The sequence below is a fragment of the Sus scrofa genome, chromosome 3, assembly GCF_000003025.6.
Source record: "Sus scrofa isolate TJ Tabasco breed Duroc chromosome 3, Sscrofa11.1, whole genome shotgun sequence".
Lineage (NCBI taxonomy): Eukaryota > Metazoa > Chordata > Mammalia > Artiodactyla > Suidae > Sus > Sus scrofa.
This window is the reverse complement of record NC_010445.4, coordinates 19,387,104-19,408,254: the sequence shown is the minus strand read 5'-3', so window position 1 is coordinate 19,408,254 and position 21,151 is coordinate 19,387,104. Positions and strand designations below refer to the sequence as shown.

General features: G+C 55.2%; 1 protein-coding gene across 2 annotated transcripts in view; it reads right to left on the bottom strand.

Moving 5' to 3' along the window:
* Positions 1-21,151, bottom strand: part of GTF3C1 (general transcription factor IIIC subunit 1) — a 71,284-nt gene that overhangs the window by 31,388 nt on the left and 18,745 nt on the right. The window contains exons 7-16 of one of the 2 annotated variants that reach the window (XM_005662065.3): positions 15,445-15,606; positions 13,141-13,256; positions 11,822-12,137; positions 10,941-11,101; positions 8,133-8,269; positions 6,857-7,010; positions 3,729-3,832; positions 2,487-2,671; positions 420-695; positions 29-174 (exon numbers count right to left, since the gene is read on the bottom strand). In XM_005662065.3, coding sequence (XP_005662122.1) covers positions 29-174; positions 420-695; positions 2,487-2,671; positions 3,729-3,832; positions 6,857-7,010; positions 8,133-8,269; positions 10,941-11,101; positions 11,822-12,137; positions 13,141-13,256; positions 15,445-15,606 — 1,757 coding nt within the window. Of the gene's footprint in view, positions 1-28; positions 175-419; positions 696-2,486; positions 2,672-3,728; positions 3,833-6,856; positions 7,011-8,132; positions 8,270-10,940; positions 11,159-11,821; positions 12,138-13,140; positions 13,257-15,444; positions 15,607-21,151 lie in introns of both variants that reach the window. The other variant, XM_005662064.3, reaches the window with a different exon arrangement.

The window sequence follows — 21,151 nt, the reverse complement described above, 5'->3', positions numbered from 1 at the left end:
GGGAGCAGCCCCTGCGACAGCCCAGTACCTTGAAGCTGACTTGCACGATCTGGATGAAGATGGAGAGGGGCAGGCAGAGGAGAATGTCGCTGACCAGAGCCCAGCCGAAGCCAAAGTCCCTGTGGACTGGGACGGGAGGGACGTAGCGCATCCACGAGGCCTCGTCCACGTAAACTAGGGGAAGACGGGAGTCAGGCCTGCAGACGGTCCTGGTCCTGACGGTGCTGCCCCCTCCCAGGAGGTCGCGGTTCCCTCTCCCCGCAAACTCAGGCCAAACCCTCCTTGGTCAGGCAGGAAGCCTGACCAAGGGGGGAGGTTCAGGAACTTTGGATTGTGTCTTTCTTTTGACCGAGACAGCATGGGGACACGGAACCCGACCCCCCCTAGGGTCCTCCGGCTGGCTGCCTGGGGCACCTCACCCGTCTCCGAGGAGAGCTCCATTTCACTCTCCCAGGTGGCTCGATCTGGGGTGTCACTGGATGGGGCGGCGGAGGAGTCCTCCAGGTCGCTTGAGGAGCCTGGGACTCCCGTCCTGCCCGGCTCCTGCTTCCTCGTCCACTTTTCACTGCCGTGGCACAGGTTCTCCACCGTGTCGCTGGCAGGGTGCCCATAGATCAGGTACCACAGAAACGTGTGGACCATCCGCAGGCGAGGCATTTTGGGCAGAAACCCGAGGGAACGCCCAAGTCCAGGAACTGGGAAAGGAAAGAAGGAGGGAGGTGCTTTAAAATCTCAGGTTCGGAGCTTCTGCCGTGGCTCAGTGGTTAACAAATCCAACTAGGAACCATGAGGCTGCGGGTTCGATCCCTGGCCTCGCTCAGTCGGTAGGCCGGTAGCTGTTGCTCTGATTCAACCCCTAGCCTGGGAACTTCCATATGCTGCGAGTGTGGCCCTAAAAAGCCAAAAAATAAAATAAAATGAAATGAAATCCCAGATTCAATTCAGTTCAATTCACTTACAAACTGGAGTGCCACTGTGTCCCAGGGGGCCTGGGGACAACAAATGTTCTCACTCTCAGGAGACCTAGTTTCTCGTGGGAAAGAGCAGACAATAACAAATGCCTAACAAAGTATGTCGGATGGAAAGGACTGATGCAGAGAAATAAAGCAAGAAACAGAGAGGAGGGCTGTGATTCTACAAAGAGGCCAGGAAAGCCCTGGCTGGGGACAGACCTCAAGGGAAGTTGAGTCCGCCAGGGAGCAGGCCAGGTAGATCCCTGGGGACATGCACCCCAGGGCGAATGCTGGGAGGCTGAGACAGGGAGGTGTGCCTGGCACAGTGGAGAAGGGCCAGGAGGCCCGAGTTTTGGGGCAGCGCGAGGAAGGAGAACATGGGGCATGGGCCAGACCTCTGCCTGGGGACTCAGGGCCTGGGGAGCCTGTGCAAAATACTCCAAAATCCAGGCTCTTCCCACGTAGCTTCTTTCTTTTCTTTTTTCTTTCTTTTGTCTTTTTAGGGCTGCACCCGCAGCGTATGGAGGTTCCCAGGCTAGGGGTCAAATTAGAGCAGTAGTCACTGGCCACAGCCATAGGAATGCCAGATCCGAGCCGTGTCTGTGAATCTACACCACCTCTCAGGGCAACGCTGGATCCTCGACCCCTGAGCGAGGGCAGGGATCAGACCTGTGTCCTCATGGATAATAGGTGGATGGGTGCCCACTGTGCCACCACGGGAACTCCGAAAGTCAAAACTTCGACACAGTTTTCTGGGACTTTCCTCAGTGAGAGGAGGCAGGTGGGAGAGAAGGGAGGCGCAGGGACAGGGCGGCGAGGCCCGAGGACCGGAAGACCCCCTCGGCTGCCTGTGGTCCATGGGAGCACACGTACCGCTCCGCTGGGCACCACGGTGCGCAGGCCTCTCCCTCCGCCTGTGCTAAGCCCGAGACCTCGAGAGGAGGGGCCTCGTCTGCGTGACCGGGCCCTCGGCGAGGAAGTCACATCAATGACGCTGCCACTTGGACTCCCGAGCTGCCTGTCCCACACCCAGACGTTGCTGCCTGGCAGGGGTCTGCCCCCTGTCCCCATGGAGGTCTGTACTCGCTCCACCCACAGAGAAGCAGACAGCCCAACACAAGCAGCCCAGTAGGACCTGCATCCGGGGAGGTGACGTGGACACACAAACTCGTCCGTGACTGTCACTACCAGAGGTGTGGGGGCTCTAGAGAGGCAGGGATTTTCTGCGGTTTACAGAATGCTCCGACCTGAGGAGATTCCGCAGGAGTTCATCTCTGTGCACAAGGACCCCGGCTGGGACCTAGAGCATCGTGTCACCCGGGCCCTGCCCAGCCTTGGGAGGTACGCCGGGCAAGCCTCGTCCCCGTTTCGCAGATGGGACACTTGCTGCCGGCAGACGTCCTGACCAGCCCCCCGCCACCCCGGCGATCTGGCCCGATACTCTGTCTGCAGCCCAGGGCTCCATGTGGATCCCCGAGGGACTCAAGCAGCACCCGCAACACAATCAGGCCCTGACAGGAAGTTGCTTTTTACCTACGACGGGCTTGTAATTTTTCAGGTGGGGTACGTTCATTTTCTTATCGCTCTTTTTCACCCGGCCACCCTCCAGCGTAGAGGAGGCATTCGGCTGGCAGTCTCCTGACCCGCTCGGGCCCTTTCCGCCTTGACTTCCTTCTTCGGGGTCCCCTTGAGGTGCCGGAGGCTGGGACATTTTAACCCTGAGGTCCAAACACAAGATGCAACGGTGTGTTAGAAAACCAGGGGCTGAGAAAGGACAGGGTCTGTCCTTCAGAACTGCAGGAAGCCATCTGGCCCCAGGGTTTTAAATCAGGGGCCAGATGGGTGATGCAAACAGATAAAATGTGTCAGCGCACTGGACACTTGAGGGTGACCTGGACAGGGTACCCCCGCCTCCGGGGCAGCCGCTACTTTGTGAGAAAGGCAGCCCGATGTGCTGGGTCACCTGACACTTTGATCCGTGCTAGAAATCAGGAATTTGACATGAAATCAATTGGCACTGGATTCGAAGTACCTGCGGCCCAGGTGAGGCAGGCGACACTCACCAACACCTGCAGGCCACCCCCAGCCCGCTGCCTGCCCCAGGGGCCACCCCTGGTTTAAAGCCCCGCTGAGAATGTTCTCCCACTGAGTTTCCTCTCAGCCCATTAGGTGGTTTATGAACCAAAGGAGAGAAGAGCTCAGAAAGGCAACTGGAATCATTCTGCGCTCTTGTGAACCTGAGCAGGATCAGACATCACAGGGCCCAGGACGTGGAGCGCTCTGTCCACACGCTATTAGACTAGAATTAAGAACATCAGGATTTTTTCCCTAAAAAAAAAAAAAAAAAAAAAAAAATCCAGAAATTGGGAGTTCCCATTGTGGCTCAGCGGAAATGAACATGCCTAGGATCCATGAGGATGTGGGTTTGATCCCTGGTCTCATTCAGTGGGTTAAGGATAGGGTGTTGCCGTGAGCTGCGGTGTAGGTCGCAGACACGGCTCGGATCCTGTGTTGCTGTGGCTGTGGTGTAGGCCGGTGGCTAGAGCTCTGATTCGACCCCAGCCTGGGAACCTCTATCTGCTGCAGGTGCAGCCCTAAAAAGCAAAAAAAAAAAAAAATTCCAGAAAGTGATCCTTGTTGAGACTAGGGGGATCGTGAACCATAAACCCCAAATCAGGGACTCCAATGACCTCGCCCAAGCATGAATGAAGGGCTTTGGTGGGAGCCACTTCGGGATGGGAAGTGCCTGGAATTCCCGAGGGAGCCGCCACTTGCCTGTTGGCGGTGCTCGAGTTGGAGATCCGGAACCGAACCTGCTCGATGGCGCTTCTCACGAGAGGGTCGTTCTGGTCCATGGATGGGTGCACTACCAGGTCCACCTGCAGAGAGGGGTGTGGGGCCCCCAAGGGCAGGGGAGGAGCCAAGGGAGACTTAGTTCCGCATCTTGGTTCCAGGTGGAACCTTGGTTATTATACCTGCTGACAGGAACGTTTCCAAAAGGCAGTTAGGAAAATGGAAGTAAACTGCCGGACAGTTTCCCGTTATGCTTTCTGGCCTCGGAGTTCCCATTGTGGCTCAGCAGAAGTGAATCTGACTAGCATCCATGAGGACGCAGGTTCGACCCCTGGCCTCGCTCAGTGGGTTAAGGATCTGGGATTGCCATGAGCTATGGGGTAGGTTGCAGATGAGGCTCCGATCTGGCATTGCTGTGGCTGTGGTGTAGACCGGCAGCTACAGCCCTGATGGGACCCCTAGCCTGGGAACCTCCACATGCCGTGGGTAAGACCCTACAAAAAAAAAGACAAAACCAAAACCAAACAAAGACACTTTCTGGCCTCAGAATCCCTCCGGTGACCAACCCATAAAGCTCTGCCAGCCGGAATGGGCTGCTCTGACAGATGAGGAGCTCCAGCCTGAGGACGGAGCGGCCTGCCCTGCGTCCCCCCGCCCACACTGGGTGGCTGCGGCCCACTGCGCCCTGCTGCTCCCCGGGGGGCCGCCCCTGACGCCTGCGCCTGCTGGCTGAGCATTTCCCACCGTTGCTCAGGAACCCCGAGGGCTTCCATCTGGAAGAGGTAAGCAGCTCCTATTAATCTCTGCGCACTGCGAGTGCCATCGTGGGACCCCTGCCAGCTGCGCTTCTCAACTGGCAGAGGATTTAGGGCTACTTTTGCTGTTCTGCCTCTGCCAAGGCACTGAGGCTGAACCGTGAGGGGGGGTGATCATTTCCTGAGCGATAACTAGGCTGACAAATGGACAGAACTTGGCAGGGCTGAGCAGAAGAGTGCCTGCCCCCCTGCCCCCCGCCGAGCCAGGCTTCTTTCTGCTCTGCCGTGGACAGGAGACAGCACGCTAAGATTTCCTAAATGCATAATTCTGGCCCTCAGGCTTCATGCCCAGAATGGCCTGTGGGTCACAGGGAACAGGCAGCCACGCCCAGATGGGGGCTTCAAAGGCCGAGACTGGCTCCATTGCTTCTGTTCTTCATCTGGGGAGTGGGGACCCCTCCCTGCTGCCCTGCCAACCTTTTCTGTGGTTCTGTGAGGCTCCAATGATATACAGCTAGTAACCCCTCAGAGACTCTAAAAGCAAACACAAACATTCCTGGTTGCCACTAACAGCCAAATGGCCCTGCCAACCTCCCGGAGGCCGGATGGACAGAGTAGGACGCAGGAGCAACGGCAGAAGGCGGGTGCTGGGGCACAGCCACAGCCGGTGTGGCTCCAGGTCCGAGGGCCGCGTGCTAGCCGCATAAGCTCTGGGTGCCAGAGAAAGCGCTGCCGAGAAACTTATTCTGGAGGCTGATGTGCAAGACTGTGGCCCTTGCTAACTGGCAAACGGGCTACTCATGTGGAACGCCATGGCCGGAGGCCCCTCAATGTTTAGCTCGGATGCCCTCTCCCCACCCCATCCCTCCACCCCACCCACTACCGCCTGGTGGACATCAGACCAAATAAGCTCAGGGGACGCAGCAGATGCCCATGTGTGTGTATAAACATGGCCTCTCTCCACTCCTAGACCTGGGGAGACTTTCCTGCCCTCAATTACTGCCTGACAAGGCGGCACATCCACAAGACCGGCTCCGTGAAGGTCAACAGAGATCAGAGGTGCTGCTGCTGGCAGGCTGGGCTCTTGTCCCCATGAGAGGTGAGCACCAAGACCTTCTGACCCTGATCTGGGGGGGCAGGGGCTGGCTGGCCAGGGACAGGAGGGGATCAGGTCGAGGGGACTCACAGCAGATATAAAAACTGATGAGAGACGTTCCTGTCATGGCTCAGCAGAAACGAAGCTGACTAGCATCCATGAGAATGCAGGTTCGATCCCTGGCCTTGTTCAGTGGGTTAAGGATCCGGCGTTGCCGTGAGCTGTGGTGTAGGTCGCAGACGAGGCTCGGATCTGGTGTGGCTGTGGCTGTGGCTGTGGCGTAGGCCGGCAGCTACAGCTCTGATTTGACCCCTAGCCTGGGAACCTCCATAAGCCATGGGTGCGGCCATAAAAAGACCAAAAAAAAAAAAAAAAAAAAAAAAAAAAAGTAAAAATTGATGAGAGCTGCCTACTTGGAATGGTAGAAATGGAATTTCTTAAGACATTTTCTAGTAGTACTCTGTGCTTTTCAAATTTCAAAGGTCTCCAAAAAAAATAAGACAAAGTAAAAAACACACGAATGAACAACAAAAACAAACAGAAATGACCTGGCCAGCTTATTAACCAAAAAAACCATCCAAGCAGAGCTTGCTTTCGGAAGGCAGAGATTTAAAACATAGTCAGAAACAAGGTCAGGCAACTACAAATGCCTGTCCCCACGCGCCATCCCCTTTGGCCCTACCGCCCAGCCAGAGCGTCTCAAAGGACTCCGACCCTGAAAAAGGTGTGCCTTAGAATCTGCGTAAAGCCGGGGAGATACAGCCGCTGTGGGAATGGCCCCAAACTGTACGCTTTGCAGGAGCAGGTCAGTGGAGACAGAATAGGCATCGCCCCCGCCACCCGACGACCCACATGCTAATGGAGTTCCGCCCTGGTTTCCTCTGGGATGTGTTTCCGCGGATTTCTGTGGATAGTGTTCTTGCTGCTTGATCTACATTTTCCGCCTCCTAGATGTTGCCTCCCGTCTCCCAGTGCCAGTCAGCTGAGCTTGGCTGTGCCTCACCGTCCTTCCTCCCCTTCAAGGTGGGCCGGGGGTGGCGGGGGGACACACCGGCCTTGGGCTGCACATGCGGCCCTAAGCCCCAAGCAGGCTCTCCCTCTGTTTCCAGCTTCGACAGGAAGCTGGGATCATCCCTGTCCCCCACAACGCGGAGGCTGAGTGGGAACTTCCAAGGTCCGGGCCGTACAGGCACAGCTGAGGGACCACAAGGATGCGAGAAGCTGGGTAAGAAAACTCCCAGCGCGTGGCGGGGGCTTACCTTCTTCTTGATGCCATCCTGGATGACCGTGGTCCGGTACAGCCTCAGGAGGCCCTCCTCCGACAGGTTCCGAACCAAGCGGACGATGGACTTCTTACAGCACTTGGTGGACACGCCTTCCTGCTTCTCCTGATCCATGATCATCTTCTGAATCCTGCGGCATCACAAGACAGGCCGTGACTCTGCCCAGCCTCCACGTGGAAGACGCAAAGCCCTTCCCAACCCGGGCAACCGACACCTGCCATCTGACGGGCCCCAGCAGAAAGCCGGGGAGACTTACAGGGTGTTTCACCACTGAAAGGGTGGCTTTTTAAGATACCAAAGGTCACCTCTTTTTTTTTTTTTTTTTCCTTTTTAGGGCCACATGTGCGGCATATGGAAGTTCCCAGGCTGGGGGTCTAATCGGAGCTTTCACTGCGGTTCCTGAGGATGTGGGCAGGGGAGCTGCGCTCTGTGACAGAAATCCAGCTTCAGAGTCTCTGAGGTCACTCAACAGCCAGCTAAGGAATGGTCCAGTTTACCACCACCGCACCCTCCGATCGGAAGCTCTTTTTGATGCCTCTCCTCGCACAACTCTCTAGATCTTACTGAGCCACTCGGGCGATGTTTCTAGATCGCCGGACACAGAAAGGCAGGGCCAGAAGGGGCATCAGGAGCACCCAGCTCCCTCCCTCCCTCGCAGAGGCCCAGGCAGCAGTGTCTGCAGGCGGCCTCCTCGCCCTAGCTGGAGAACTTGTGTCCTTCCAATTGTGGGGCGTTGACACCGGCTGCCCAGGAGCCTGGGGATGCCGCCCAGGATGCGGTGGCAACAGTGGGTTGGAAGGACCAAAGCGGGGCACAGAGCCTCCGCTCCGCCCAGACACGGCAGCTCCACGTGTGTCCCTTGTAAGATTTTGTTTGAACAAAAGGCTCCGTGGAGAATTAGCAACGACGTCATAAGCCGATGCTATTTATCTGCCTGGCTCTCGCCTCACTCCTCCCTTAGCACCAACGCCCTAGAGCAGGAGCAAGGCAAAGGCCCTTCCCCGTGGCCTCTGTGTCCTGTGCCTTCACGCTCTCCCCGGCAAGTGTAACCGATACTCCTCAGTGGCTACGCTTTTCAAATCACACACACAGCCGAAACCCTTTCTACCACCAAGGGGTTCCTGTGAGAATCTACATGGCAGAAGAGAGATGCCACGGCCACCAGGTCATTTCCGTGCCTGGTGAGGATGGACCGTCGTGGGATATATCATTACTGCGAGACAGACAGACACACAGACAGACGACTCCTTACGTGAACAAGCTCTCGATTAAGCGGAGGTTGGTGACAGCCTCTATGATCAGATTCCTGCGTTTCAGGAGTCGGTAGGTCTCGTGGGGCTTGTCCTGGCCTGGGCCGTGCTTCCCAGCCTTCTGGGAGCCGCCACTCTCCTAGGACAGGAAAACAGTGCCGTTGGCAGGGTTTAGGGGCCAGACACCGCTCCGGCGGGTACACCTTCCCTCTTTACGGAACTTCTACGCCAGGTTTCGAAAGAAGAGCCCAGAGGATTCCACCCCCCCACTATCTCCATGCTCTGGACAGCGGGTTTCAGGACAGAAATCGGCTGCATCCACAACAGCCCTTCCTGAGAAGGGGCAGCGCTGGCTCTATCTCCCCTTGGTTCTCCTGCAAAGCAAGGGAGCAGACGGACGGGGGAGACGCCACGCCACCCCGTGTGGGGCTTTCTTCAGTGTCAAGAGCACTCAATCGCCTTATTATCACAGCTCCTATTTTACAGAAGAGGAGCTCGGGGCTCAGGGAGGCGGCTCCACCGCACAGGGTCCCAGGGTGTGAGCGGGTGCTTCCGCCCCCACACCCAGGAAGCCTCGGGCAGCCTCTCTGAGAATATTTGGGAGAAGCAGAGGTAGGCATCCAGGTCCAGGAGCATTGGGATGGGTGGGAGTGAGAGACGGAGGGACAAGAGGCACTGGTGCTCCCCCCCACTGGCCACGACACCCACTTCTCTCTTCCCGGCTCCTTTCTGGCTTCCAGGAGCTTCACATCGGAACTCGTTCCATCTGCTCTCGGATAAAATATGCTAAAGCTCAAGGGTGTACCCCGAGGGGAAAGGGAATCCCAACTTTATCACGTTCCTGGCAAATGGCCTGGCACAACTCAGTGCCACCTGGCGGCCCCAGGGCGTGTTTTGCTGGCCGCCCTCCTCGAAGGGACCAGCACTTCCAGGGGAACAGGCTCGAGGAGCCTCCCGTCACTTCCCGGCTTGACCCTGAGAGGCTCAGCGCTTTCCTAAAGAGGGAGGGGCTTGAGGGGCCAAAGAGTCACAGCTCCAAGAAGGGCCCAAGAGTGGCAGAAAGACCCTGGGCCTCTTGCCTTTCAGAGCAAATGTTTTTGAGGAGAAGCAGGCACCTGCTGTCCAGGGGGGCTGCTGGAGAGCAAAGTGCATTACCAAGGGACCCCCAGACAGTACAGTTCAGGCCCCTCCTCTCGGCAAACAGGCAAAAAGGACAAGGCGCTGCCGTGCCACTGGTGACAGTTCTAAAAGGAAGACAGAGAGCTGAGCTGGGGAGCGAGGGCCAGGACTTGCAGGGCCTGGAGGGAGTGGCTGTAGGGAAACTCGGACCCGATCAGGGGCACGAAGGTGTCAGAGGAAGGCAGGGAAAACCCTTGGGAACCTGGTGCTTCAGGTGGAGACGGTACCAATCTCATGACTTGATGAATTTCAGCATCCAAAGGCAAGATATGGCTAGAAGGTTCTAGAATATTCCACAGAAAACTGCCCCCCCACCCCAGTCTCACCACTCCTGCTATAGAGATAGAACCCACACTCAAGCCTCCACATCAGAAAGGGAGGATGGGGAGGGTGGGAGCTGCAGCCCCACAGGTTCGAATCCCCGTTTTGTCATGAACCCAGCAGGCAAGGCCGTCCACCCCCAGGGGCTGTGCTCTCTTCCTCCCAGGCCAGAGCTGGCTTTCCTCCTACGGGGTTGCTGTGGAGCCTGAATGAAACCGCAGCGACAGCATCAAAGGCCACTCCGATCACAAATCTGTCTTGTACTGGGCGACTGAGGCACCGGTGGCCATACTTGAGGCACTTCCACAGCATTGGGTGAACTGAATCACAGCGAGAAAGGCGTTCCCGTGTCAATTGCCTCTTAATCCTCCTAATTACTGATTCCACTGCTTTGAACACTGTGAAGTACAACAGTATCTGACCAGAACAGACTAAGAAAGCTTTGTTTTTGGAGTTCCCGTTGTGGCTCAGTGGTTAGGGAACCTGACCAGTACCCATGAGGACGCAGGGCTGATCCCTGGCCTTGCACAGTGGGTTAAAAATCCAGCGTTGCCGTGAGCTGTGGTGTGGGTCAGACGTGGCTCGGATCCCGCATTGCTGTGGCTGTGGTGTAGGCCGGTGGCTACAGCTCCAACTGGACCCCTGGCCTGGGAACCTCCATAGGCCACGGGTGTGGCCCTGAAAAGACAGAAAGACAAAAGAGAGAAAGAAAGAAAGAAAACTTTGTTTTTGTCATATCTATCTGGTGATTATCTTCTTTTTATGCCAAATGATACTGGCTTTTCATCTAAAGAAGGGTGTTTCAACCCTTGGCACTGCTGACCCTTTGGGCTGGACAATTCTCTGCTGCGGACCGTCCTACATATTCTGGGACACGGAACGGCATCCCTGGCCTCTGCCTCCGAGAGGTCAGTGGCACCCTCTCCCTGTTGTGGCCATCAAAAACGTCTCCAGCCACTACCAAATGTCCCCTGAGGGGCAAAGCTGGCCAGGGTGAGAACCACTGATTTAAAGCAGGCGCACACATTGTCCCTTTCAAATAAATTTACGTAAAAAGAATAACCTGTTAGCGGTTTTCCACTGCGAACAACAGTGCAGAGGACTCCCGGGAAAGGCGGGCTGCGTGAAGCGGGTACGTGGCGAGCCCCGCCTTTCTCCCCTCGCCCCCTGCCCGAGCGGGTGGGCTCTTTTACTGTGATCGATTCTGCTGCGGCGGCTGCTGCTGCTGCTGTTACGCTTCTTAAGCACAGAACAGATGAGGCTGATGTGCACCTGCCACAGGCGCTTCCCGCCCCGCCGTGGACACTCACCTTGGGGTTTTCCAGCCTGACCTCTTCGATCACGGCTATGTCGCCTCTGTGACTCTCCACGCAGTGGGAGCCAAAGGACACACTGGGGTCCGAGGAGCTGCTGGGGTCCAGGAGGCTGTCCCTGGCAGCCGAGCTCCGGCAGGCTCTCTCCTCCGCAGCCCCTGGGGAGGAGGACGGCTGCTTCCTCAACGGGTGGAGGCTGACGACGCTCCACCCCCCTGCGGTGAGGACAGGCGCAGAACGGCATGGTGAACCGCAGCGCCACCGCGCCGCTGCCAGACCACAGCCGGCCAGGCCAAAGGGTGCCCTGCGGTCAGCTGAAGACGAGGGTGGAGGACCCCAAGCACGCAGCCCAGGGCCCACCCCCACCCTAGATCCGCAAATCTGTCATCGGCACCGCCCGATGCAAATTCCAAACAAACAAACAAAAAGGTTTCCGTAACTAAAAACCCCAGGGGAGTTCCCCAGTGGCGAAGCAGTTAAGGATCTAGCGTTGTCACTGCTGCAGCGCAGGTGTGATCCCTGGACCAGGAACTTCCCACCCGTTGAGGGTGTGGCCCAAAAAAACCCCCCAAACAAAAAAACCCCAAAGGATTCTTATGGAGATGGTTGGAGGGGAAGGGATAGAGGAAGTTGAGGGAATTCCACCCCTTTGATAGCAAAAGCACAACAAAACCAACCTTTGCCAAGGAGAACTGACTTGCCAGCCCCTGGACACAGACCGCACAAGCCCTTCTTCTAAGCTTGGGGTTACGTGATGCACGTGACACCCACAGGCCCCTAGCTCGGGCGGCACCGAGGACATCGTCTGGGGTCTGCTGGACCAACCGTCCCCAGAGACAGGCGGCGGCTCCGACTGAGGGTGCGCCCCGCACACCTACCCTTGGTTGGCGTGGAGTGGTGGGAATGAGGCCCCAGACCGCCGCTGGCGGAGGACCTCCCGTCCGCCTGCGATCCTCTGCCTCTCCTCCTGCCGCGGCCACGGCCACCTTCCTCCTCGCTGTCGGACTCGGAGAGGAAAGCGTCCTCTGCCTCGGGCAGCAGGGACTCCTCCTGCACGGAGGCCAGGCTCACGGTGGCCAGGAGCTCGCTCCGCGCCTTCTCCCTCTCATACTGCCGGCTCAGGTCGCTCTCCTCTGCAAACACGCAGGAGATGTACTTGGTCGTCCGCTGCCGCCCCTCGTCCTCCATGAAGCCCTGGAGGGGACGAGACGTGTTTAACACCCCGCGGGGGGCCGCTGGGCCCCTCAGGCGACCTGGGTGTGCGGCATCTGCTTCCTCACCATTCCCGCAGCTGCCCCGGCCATCCCCCCCCATCCCAGCCGCGTCCAGATGCTCCCTCCTGTCTCACCGGCCACAGGATGCAATCCTGACTGTGGATTTGCTCCAGGAGACCGTGAGCTCCTCCCAGGGCGAAGCCCGAACTCGGCCTCCACAAGCCCCCGGGGCCTGGCCTGGGACAGGGCCATCGGACACGGTCAGCAAGCAAATTTGATGGTTCCTAACTGCTGTCAGAGTCTCGGAGCCAGGGCCTGGAGGTCACCAGCTCCACGCAGCCGCAGCTGCCACAGGGACGGGTGGTGAAGCTGTCACCGACCTACTCCCGTTTGTCTTCTAGAGCAGGGGACAGGGGCTTTCCCGGAGCTCTTAACGGCAGGAAGAGTAATATCTTCCAAGGAGTGACCACACCCCAAGGTCAGGGCTAAGTGCTCTGCAATCACAGCTCAACGGTCATACTGCCTTCCAGCAAAATGGCCATAAAATTGGCAAGAGAGTGAAGCATCAAAGGCCAAGATAGCAGGTCTGGGTCCTGAAAGGGGGACACCAGCCACAGTTAGCCAACGGGGTGTCCCCAGGACAGAAGCAAGGAAAGCAAATGAGAGGGGGTGCGGTGGGGACTGGAGGAGCCCGGGGGCACCCGCTGGTCGGAGGAGTGGGGTCATGCTCCCTAGGCTGCCCATCTCCGCTGACCTTTCGGAGCTGACAACTCTTTCAATTTTCACAAAGCGAACCAACAAAATCCACAGTGAGGGGGGACATGACACACATTCAGCCCCTGACAGCCATCTGCCTCCTTGGCAGAGACGGCAGGCTGACCCGGGCCCCTGCCCGGCTGTGACGCCCCCTCAGGCCCACGCATGTGCGTGTCCGGCGGCCAGGGGGATGATGAGCTGCGTTGCGGGATGACGCCTGCTGTTACCTTGACGATCTTGAATCTCTGCAGAAGGCGGCACAGCATCCTGGCTTCCAGTTTTCCCACGTTCATAGCCACCCGGACTTCAGCTTGGGAAATGCCCTTCGTGCCTCGGCGCTCAACTGCGTGAAACAAGACACTTGAACCTCGGCGGCCTCTGCCAGGAGCCGTTCTGCACAAGTCAGGTCTATCCCCACCTACCTTTCCTGAGCACAGACCTTTCAATGCGGGGAAACCGACAGAGAGAATAAATCACCTGCCTCCTCCTCCCTCCTGAGACTCTTTAAACACTCTCATTGAGCTTTTTTTTTTTTTTTTTTTTTTTTTTCCGTTTTAGGGCTGCACCTGTGGCATATGGAAGTTCCCAGGCTAGGGGTTGAAATGGAGCTGCAGTGGCCAGCCTACACCACAGCCACGCCAGATCTGAGCTGCATCTGCAACTTACATCACGGCTCATGGCAATGCTAGATCCTTAACCCACTGAGCGAGGCCAGGGAGCGAACCCGCATCCTCATGGATACTAGTCGGGTTCGTTACCACTGAGCCGAGGTGGGAACTCCCTAATCGTGCATTTTTAAGTGCCTGCTGACTCCTCCAGCTCAAAACTGTAAATGCCAAGCGATCGACAGCTCATCCACTGAGTTCCAGACACTGTTTTTTACCCTGCAGCAGGAAGTGAGCACTCTCAGACAAATGAACTTTCTCAGCTATATTGAATCAAGCCTTTTAAAAAGCACCAAAGTAATTTTTAATGAAGAATTTTTTCATTTCCCCATCTTTCTCACTAGACTCAGAGGCACTGTGGACACTGATTATTGCATTACCCTGTCACAGCTGTCGGCCAGCGGGGGCGACGGGAGGAAGTAATGCTATTTGGTCCCGTATTAAATGACCAGCAGGCGACTGTGTGCCGTCACTTGCTCTGTCTGGTCTGCCGGCTCCTGCCCTGCTACACGCTGTGCTATTACTGGATCTGCCGTCAGAAGCCCTTTCAAATGTATCTGACTGCTCAGGGACTGGGAACTCCAGGAAGGAGCCTGGAGGGGGGGGCGGCTGGGAGCCCCGCCAGTAAAGTACAGCACCTACAGGGCAGACTCTGGGGCAAAACCCCTGGACTGTGCAGAAAGAGTTCCCCTCTATTTCCCGATGCCTCACACGCTTGACGCTGCCCGGGAAAACCAATCTGGATAAAGGCGGTTGTGCTGCACCGTCCATGCAAAAAAAAAAAAAACCAAACAAAAAGACAGCGGGATGGAAAGAGGTGACGAGGGTGTGTCCCCATGTTGAACTAGGAACACGCTAAAAGCAGGGAGGAAGGTGGCCAGGACAGCCTTTCCCAAACCGTGTTCTGAGGAACCTGTTCTGAAACAGGTTTAAGAGGTGATAAAAACAGCCGAACGGCCCTCCCAAAAGGCTGTGCCGATTTGCCAGGTAGCTCTGTACCGGCGGCTGAGCCAGGCCTCACTTCTGCTCTGGCCCCCACTTCTGCTCAGGCCTCCTCTCCACAGCCACCCATGGCCACACCGTCTATGGGACGCTGGGTCACTGCTGCCTTAGGGATTTTAGGGGATCTAAGGGAAGGAGGAGGAATGGGGAGACACGTCTTTTGCCCCCTTCATCACTATAACCCTCCGCCTATAGTGACTGCAGACCTATTTTAGAAGATGGTAGGTGGCTGTCAAATCTTTGAGTAATAATTCTAAAAGCTAATCTCTCTTTTTTTTTTCTTGTCTTTTTAGGCCACATCCGCGGCATATGGAGGTTCCCAGGCTAGGGGCCAAATGAGAGCTGCAGCTGCAGGCCTACACCACAGCCACTGGCCACATGGGATCCAAGCCACTTCTGCAACCTATACCACAGCTCACGGCAATGCTGGATCCCTAACCCACTGATGGAGGCCAGGGATTGAACCCACGTCCTCATGGATCCTGGTCGGGTTTGTTACCGCTGAGCCACAATGGGAATTTCCAGTAGCTAATTTTTTTAGCACTTTCTCCATACCAGACACTACCTCAGATATTTTAACCCTCCACTGAGTCCTCTCACATGCTACGGGAGGTACTATCCCCATTTTACAGATGAGGGAACTGAGGCTTGGAGGCCTTGCCACAGTCTCGAGCCACCAGGAAAGGGGCAGAGCAAGGATTCCAAGTCCAATCTGACCCCCAAGCCTAAACCCTTTGAGGGCCCGGGTGCTTCCTGCTGCCTGACATGCTCAACGGTGCAGCCCTCATTGGACACGCGACCAAAACAGGTCCCAACTCAAAAGGCCGGGGACCCTGTGCCCGCAGGCGTGGGGACAGGACTTACTGAGCTCGTAGGTCTGCGTGAGCATGTCCCGCTCGTAGACAATGTCCACCGGAGGCACGACCTTGGAGATGGCCTCCTCGTCCTCGTCGTCGTCCTGGTCGTCTTCGACCTTGCGCTTGAACTCCTTCAGCAGCCGGAGGCAGCGCACCATGACGTCGGTCCCTGGGCACAGGCACACGAGTCCACGGTGGGGACTCAGGGCGGCTGCGGCAGAGCCAGAGGCCCCGGGAAAGGCCACACACGGCGGCAAGTTTGGAGCATTTACAACTGCACGCCTTGGGGCATGAGCCTCGAAAACGGACTCCGTGGAATTGCTTCTTAAAAAAAAATGTAGATATAATTGGTGGACCAAGAGAGGAACATGAGAGGGATGACGAGGTGTCGTGTTGGGCCTGTGAAAGAATCGGCAGCCTCTGCTCCCGACAAGCTGCGTGATGGTGGGCACCAGGCCCGTCTCCTTCCCTTGGCACCCTCGGCCCCCCGGTGCCCCACACGCGGCAGGCTCGCAGGCGGTATCGTGGAGAGAAGGAAACACAGCTTTGCCCCTTGAAGCCGATACCTGCTGTCACTAAGGTGGGGCAGCAGTGTGCACAGGTTCTAGGACCTTTCTAGAGTAGGTGGGGAGGCCTTTAACCCCGTGATCCCCAGAGTAGGACTTTCTTCCCAGGAGCAAACTCAGAGAGGCAAAATTGCCATTGGTAAGAGGCCCACACGGAAGCCTCTCCAGACCCAGCTTTTCTGAATAATATAAACGATCAGGAGGGACCAAGGGGCAGGACAAGTCGCCACACTCTGAGGCGGAGCACCTGCCTTCAGACTATCGAGTGGCAGCTGGCCTCAGCCTACGAACGCACCACGTGGGAAAAGAAGCAGCTCGCGCCAGTGGCTTTAACAGGAGAGAGGTACGAGGCAGAGCAACAGCATCCGGACTCCCCTAGGAGGCACCAAGACGAAGCCACTGAGGAACAGACGCGTTAACTAACTTGTCCAAGTTCCCAACAGCTTGTAAGGGAGACGGGGACCTACTCAGGTAGGTCCCAGGTCCCCAACATGGAACAGCTGATTCTGTGCTATGGACACGGATCTGTTTTGGAAGAGGAGACAGGCATTCCAGGCAGAAGGCAGCGCCCCGGCAAAGGCACAGAGGTGGGAAAGGGGCAGCCAGTTTGGGAAGGCGTGGTGGTGGGAGAGGAAGCAGGAATGAGGCTAAAAATAAATGAGACTTCAGTCGTTTGCACGCCAAGCAGAGGAGATTTTCTTTTTCATTCCGGAGGCATGACTGGAAGTTCCCGGTGGACCTGGAAGGGGGTCTGGAGGGAAGCAGGCCTGCTGCAGAAATCCTCTGCCCTTGGAGCCAGCCTCCAGCCCCGTGCCCTCCTCGGACCCCGGCGCTCGCCCACCCTGCTTCCACTGCCTGTGAGTCAGGCCCAGCCTCTCTCTGGAGGCAGAGGTGCCAGAGGGACTTAATGGTCGCAGGTGCAGGTGTCACATGGCCTGCGCTCACTCCCTGGACCAGGCATCATTCAACGCCCAGGGCAGGTACTGCCTCCTGAAGCCTCGGGGTGGATCCCTCAAGTCTTAAGATTCTTAGAGCGAGAAAGAATCCTTAAAGAGTGCAAAGGCCTGGGCAGAATTGCAGTGATGAGCATCATGGCCAGAGCGAGCCTTTCTCCAGGGCTCTGAGCGGGGCGCTGGTCAAGAACGAAACATCACCGTGCAGACAGATCTCACGGGGCCCTTGCTCCCCTCTGTGGCCAGCCCTGTGCTTACAAGCCCCAGCACCAGCCCCTGGGCTCCTCTGAGCAGGGGGAAGCATCCCCTTCTCATCCCCTGAACCCCGAAGCCATCGGCCAGCCACACCACAGCAAGGTCCCGAGGACAATGTCGCCAGTCCCTTGTCTCCACGGCACGTCTGCACCTCGGGAGGCCGCCCCAGGCCCCGCCCCTTTCCACCTGCCACCAGCCCCTTCCTTCCACTGCACAGCTTGGACAGCCCACGGGCTGAGAGTTCCCACGGGCCGAGAGTTCGAGCACCTGTGTCCTCCGGGAGGCAGAGGGAAGGACTGGTTTCCCACAAGGGTGCCCCCACACCCAGGGCACCCGCGCCCCCTGGGGAGGGCTGCCACTGACCCTGAGTGAAGACACCCAAGGCCCAGAATTTATGCCACTGAGGCTTTTACCTCGGCCTCTTTCAAGTTCTTGCCTTGAACACTTCTGGCCACATCCAAGTGTCTGTTTCTTTTATTTAATTATGAATGATGGTGATGACTCTTCCTATTCGAGCTGGTGTTCTTTAATCCATCTTGTCACTTCTCACTTGAAGGAATCTCGCTATTTTTAACGACCTGAGCTGTTTTCCCTCCGGCGCCATTCATTTCCCAGGCTTTAAACTTTCCTGACATCCTTCTCTGCTTTTCATGTTTACGCCCGCCCTTCATCCTTTCTGTTTCTGATCTTCGTTCTTTTTAATTCCAGTTTTCCGGTTTCAAAGCTCTTTAAAACCTTTATATGTGTTTCATTGCATTTTAATCCTCCTTTTTTGTTAGCTTGTAGACTTTAATCCTACTGTAACTTTTTAAACGTCCACCTTTGCCGTCTTAATAGCCGTTATTTAGTTTGCTATCCTGTGCTGTGTTTCTTGGTTTTTTTATTTTTTTGTTGTAGTTCTAAGAACTTGACTGGGATAGAATTCACACACCACGAAATTCACACGGGTGAACTACACAAGTCAATGGTTTTCTAGTACAATCCCAGGTAACAGGCACCTGTCACGAGCCCATTCTAGAACATTTTCATCACTTCACACCTTTAGCTATGGCCCCTCTTAGCCCCCACCCCAGCCCTAAGCACTCACTAATCTCCTTCTACTTTCCTATTCTGGAATCTTCCCTAAATGGAATCACAGAGCAATGGCCTTTGCGACTGGCTTCTTTCTTCACTGAATGGTCTTGGCACCCTGGCTGAAAGGCCACAGGCATGTGGGTTCACGTCTGGGTTCTCAATTCTACTCCACTCACCTCTAAGTAGGTCTATTCTTGGGCCAATACCATGCTGTCTGCATTACTGCTGCTTTGCAGTAAGTTTGGAAATTGCAAAGTATGAGTCTTCCTACTGGATTCTTCTTTTTCAGGATTGTTTTAGCTTTCTGGGCACCTTGCAATCACACATGGATTTTACACTTAGCCTATCAACTCCCACAAAGAATTCAGCTGGGATTCTGATAGGAACTGGGTGGAATCTGAATCTCAGCTTGGGGGGTACTGATATCTTAACAATGTTGAGTCTTCTGACCTATGAACAGCAGATGTTTTCCCGTTTTTTTTTTTCCCCACTGTCCAGCATGGGGACCCAATTACACAGACATGGGTACATACTTTTTCCTCCGATTGCTGTGTTGCGATATAAGTATCTAGACATAGTTCTCAGTGCTACACAGCAGGATCTCAGTGAAAATCCATTCCAAGAGCAATAGTTTGTATCCGTTAACCCCAAGCTCCCATTCCCTCCCACTCCCTCCCTCTCCCCCCCGGACAGCCACAAGTCTATTCTCCAAGTCTATGATTTTCTTTTCTGTGGAGATGTTCATTTGTGCTGGATATTAGATTCCAGTTATAAGTGATATCATATGGTATTTATTACTCCCTGACTTATTTCACTCAGGATGAGAGTCTCTAGTTCCACCCATGTTGCTGCAAATGGCATTATTTTGTTCTTTTTTATGGCTGAGTAGTATTCCATTGTGTATATATACCATGTCTCCCTAATCCAATCGTCTGTTGATGGACATTTGGGTTGTTTCCATATCTTGGCTATTGTGAATAGAGCTGCAATGAACATTCGGGGGCATGTGTCTTTTTTAAGGAAAGTTTTGTCCGGATATATGCCCAAGAGTGGCATTGCTGGGTCATATGGTCCATTTACTTCTATCTTGAATTTCTGTCAACAGCATTTTATAGTTTTTAAGAGTATTTTTTTTTTTTAAGGGCCGCACTTGCGACATATGGAGGTTCCCAGGCTAGGAGTCAAATTGGAGCTGTAGCCGCCGGCCTACAGCACAGCCACAGCCACACAGGATCCGAGCAGCGTCTGCAACCTATACCACAGTTCACGGCAATGCCAGATTCTTAACCCACTGAGTGAGGCCAGGGACCGAACCTGGGTCCTCATGGATGCTAGTCAGATCCGCTTCCACTGAGCCACAATAGGAACTCCGGAGAGTATATGTTTTATACTTGTTTTGTTCAATTTATTCCAAGTCTTTTATTCTTTTATTCTCCCTTAGGGTATTGTGAACAGAACTGTCTTCATTTCATTTTCAGATTGCTCATTACAGATGTATAGAAATACAACTGACTGGTATACTGATCTCTGTCACGTAATCTTACTGAACATGTTTTTTTTTTTTGACTTAGAGATGACTTTTATTATTGTTATTATAGTGTTGTTCCATTTTCTGCTGAATAGCACAGTGACTCAGTTTTATATATATTCACTCTTTTTCTATATTCTTTTCCATCATGGTCTATCCCAGGAGATGAACTTTCTTTTTTTTTTTTTTTACTTCTTAAGAGTCACAGGGCAAACAGCCCAGGGGAAGAGTCCACACACCATAAATAGGGAGGTACAGATGCTAGAACCACCCTGTCTTCTTCAAATTGGACCCGTCTTGCCACTGAACCTGGGACACCCGCTTAACGCCTGCCTGGGTCATCAGCCCCAGGGAGCCCTGACTTCTGTCAACGGCGTCCCACTGCGATCAGCTTCTAAGGGATTACAAAGTTAATTTGTTCCTCTTCCCTTCTGTTCTCAGCCCAAATTAACAAACACAGAATGACTGCGAAACACTTGAAGAAAATAATCCAAATTTGCAAAACGGATCCATTTGGGGTGACGGTATTCATTACCAAGGTGGTTTTTTTTTGGGGGGGGGGAGCCTTTTGCAAGACAGATCACTGCAGCTTTCTCTAATGCACTGGAAATGTGTCGAAATCCAAACTCTTTGTTTACAGGCTTTGAGAAACAACTCATACATCCAGGAGCACCTGCAAATTTACATGGAGCAATCTCTCATCTTTATTTAATATTTATGTCTTGTCTACTCCGTAACGCCCCAGAGGGAAGGGGTTATGGTAATTTTGCAAACTGCGACGACACAGCTCAAGGCAAGAAAAGACTAAAACTGTGTACCCCTTGTCTCCTGCACGAGGTAAGTCACTGAAGGAGCATCTGATGGAATTAAAGGTGCTAAACATTTACTGACTCAGCACTGGCTCTGTTCTGGGCAGAGGCTGCACAGGCCTTAAGGGCAAAGTATGTGAGGGGCGTGGCCACTGCCCTCAAGCAGCTCATGACGAAGTTGGGAGAAGTCCCAGGTAACCAGGACGCCGGTGGCAGGGAAGTGAGGGACAGCCTGCCCGTAAGCCTCGACAGCTGAGCTGGTGACGAGACCACGCAGGGATGGGATGAGCCCCTGAACGGGCTCAATGCCCGTGCGGGTGACAACTGACGAATGCTCACCACCTTCGGTCCCTGCCCTCTTAACTTCGCCACCGCCGTCCTTAGAATCCGTACTCGGAGTCCTGCTGCCCTTCCTCTCTGAGGGCTTCTCTTCCCAGCACTGGGCCGCCAGAAAACCAGGACCACTTAATGGTGTGACACGGAGACAGCTCCAAGTCAGGTGGATGACATGCCAGAGTGAAGCTGGCTG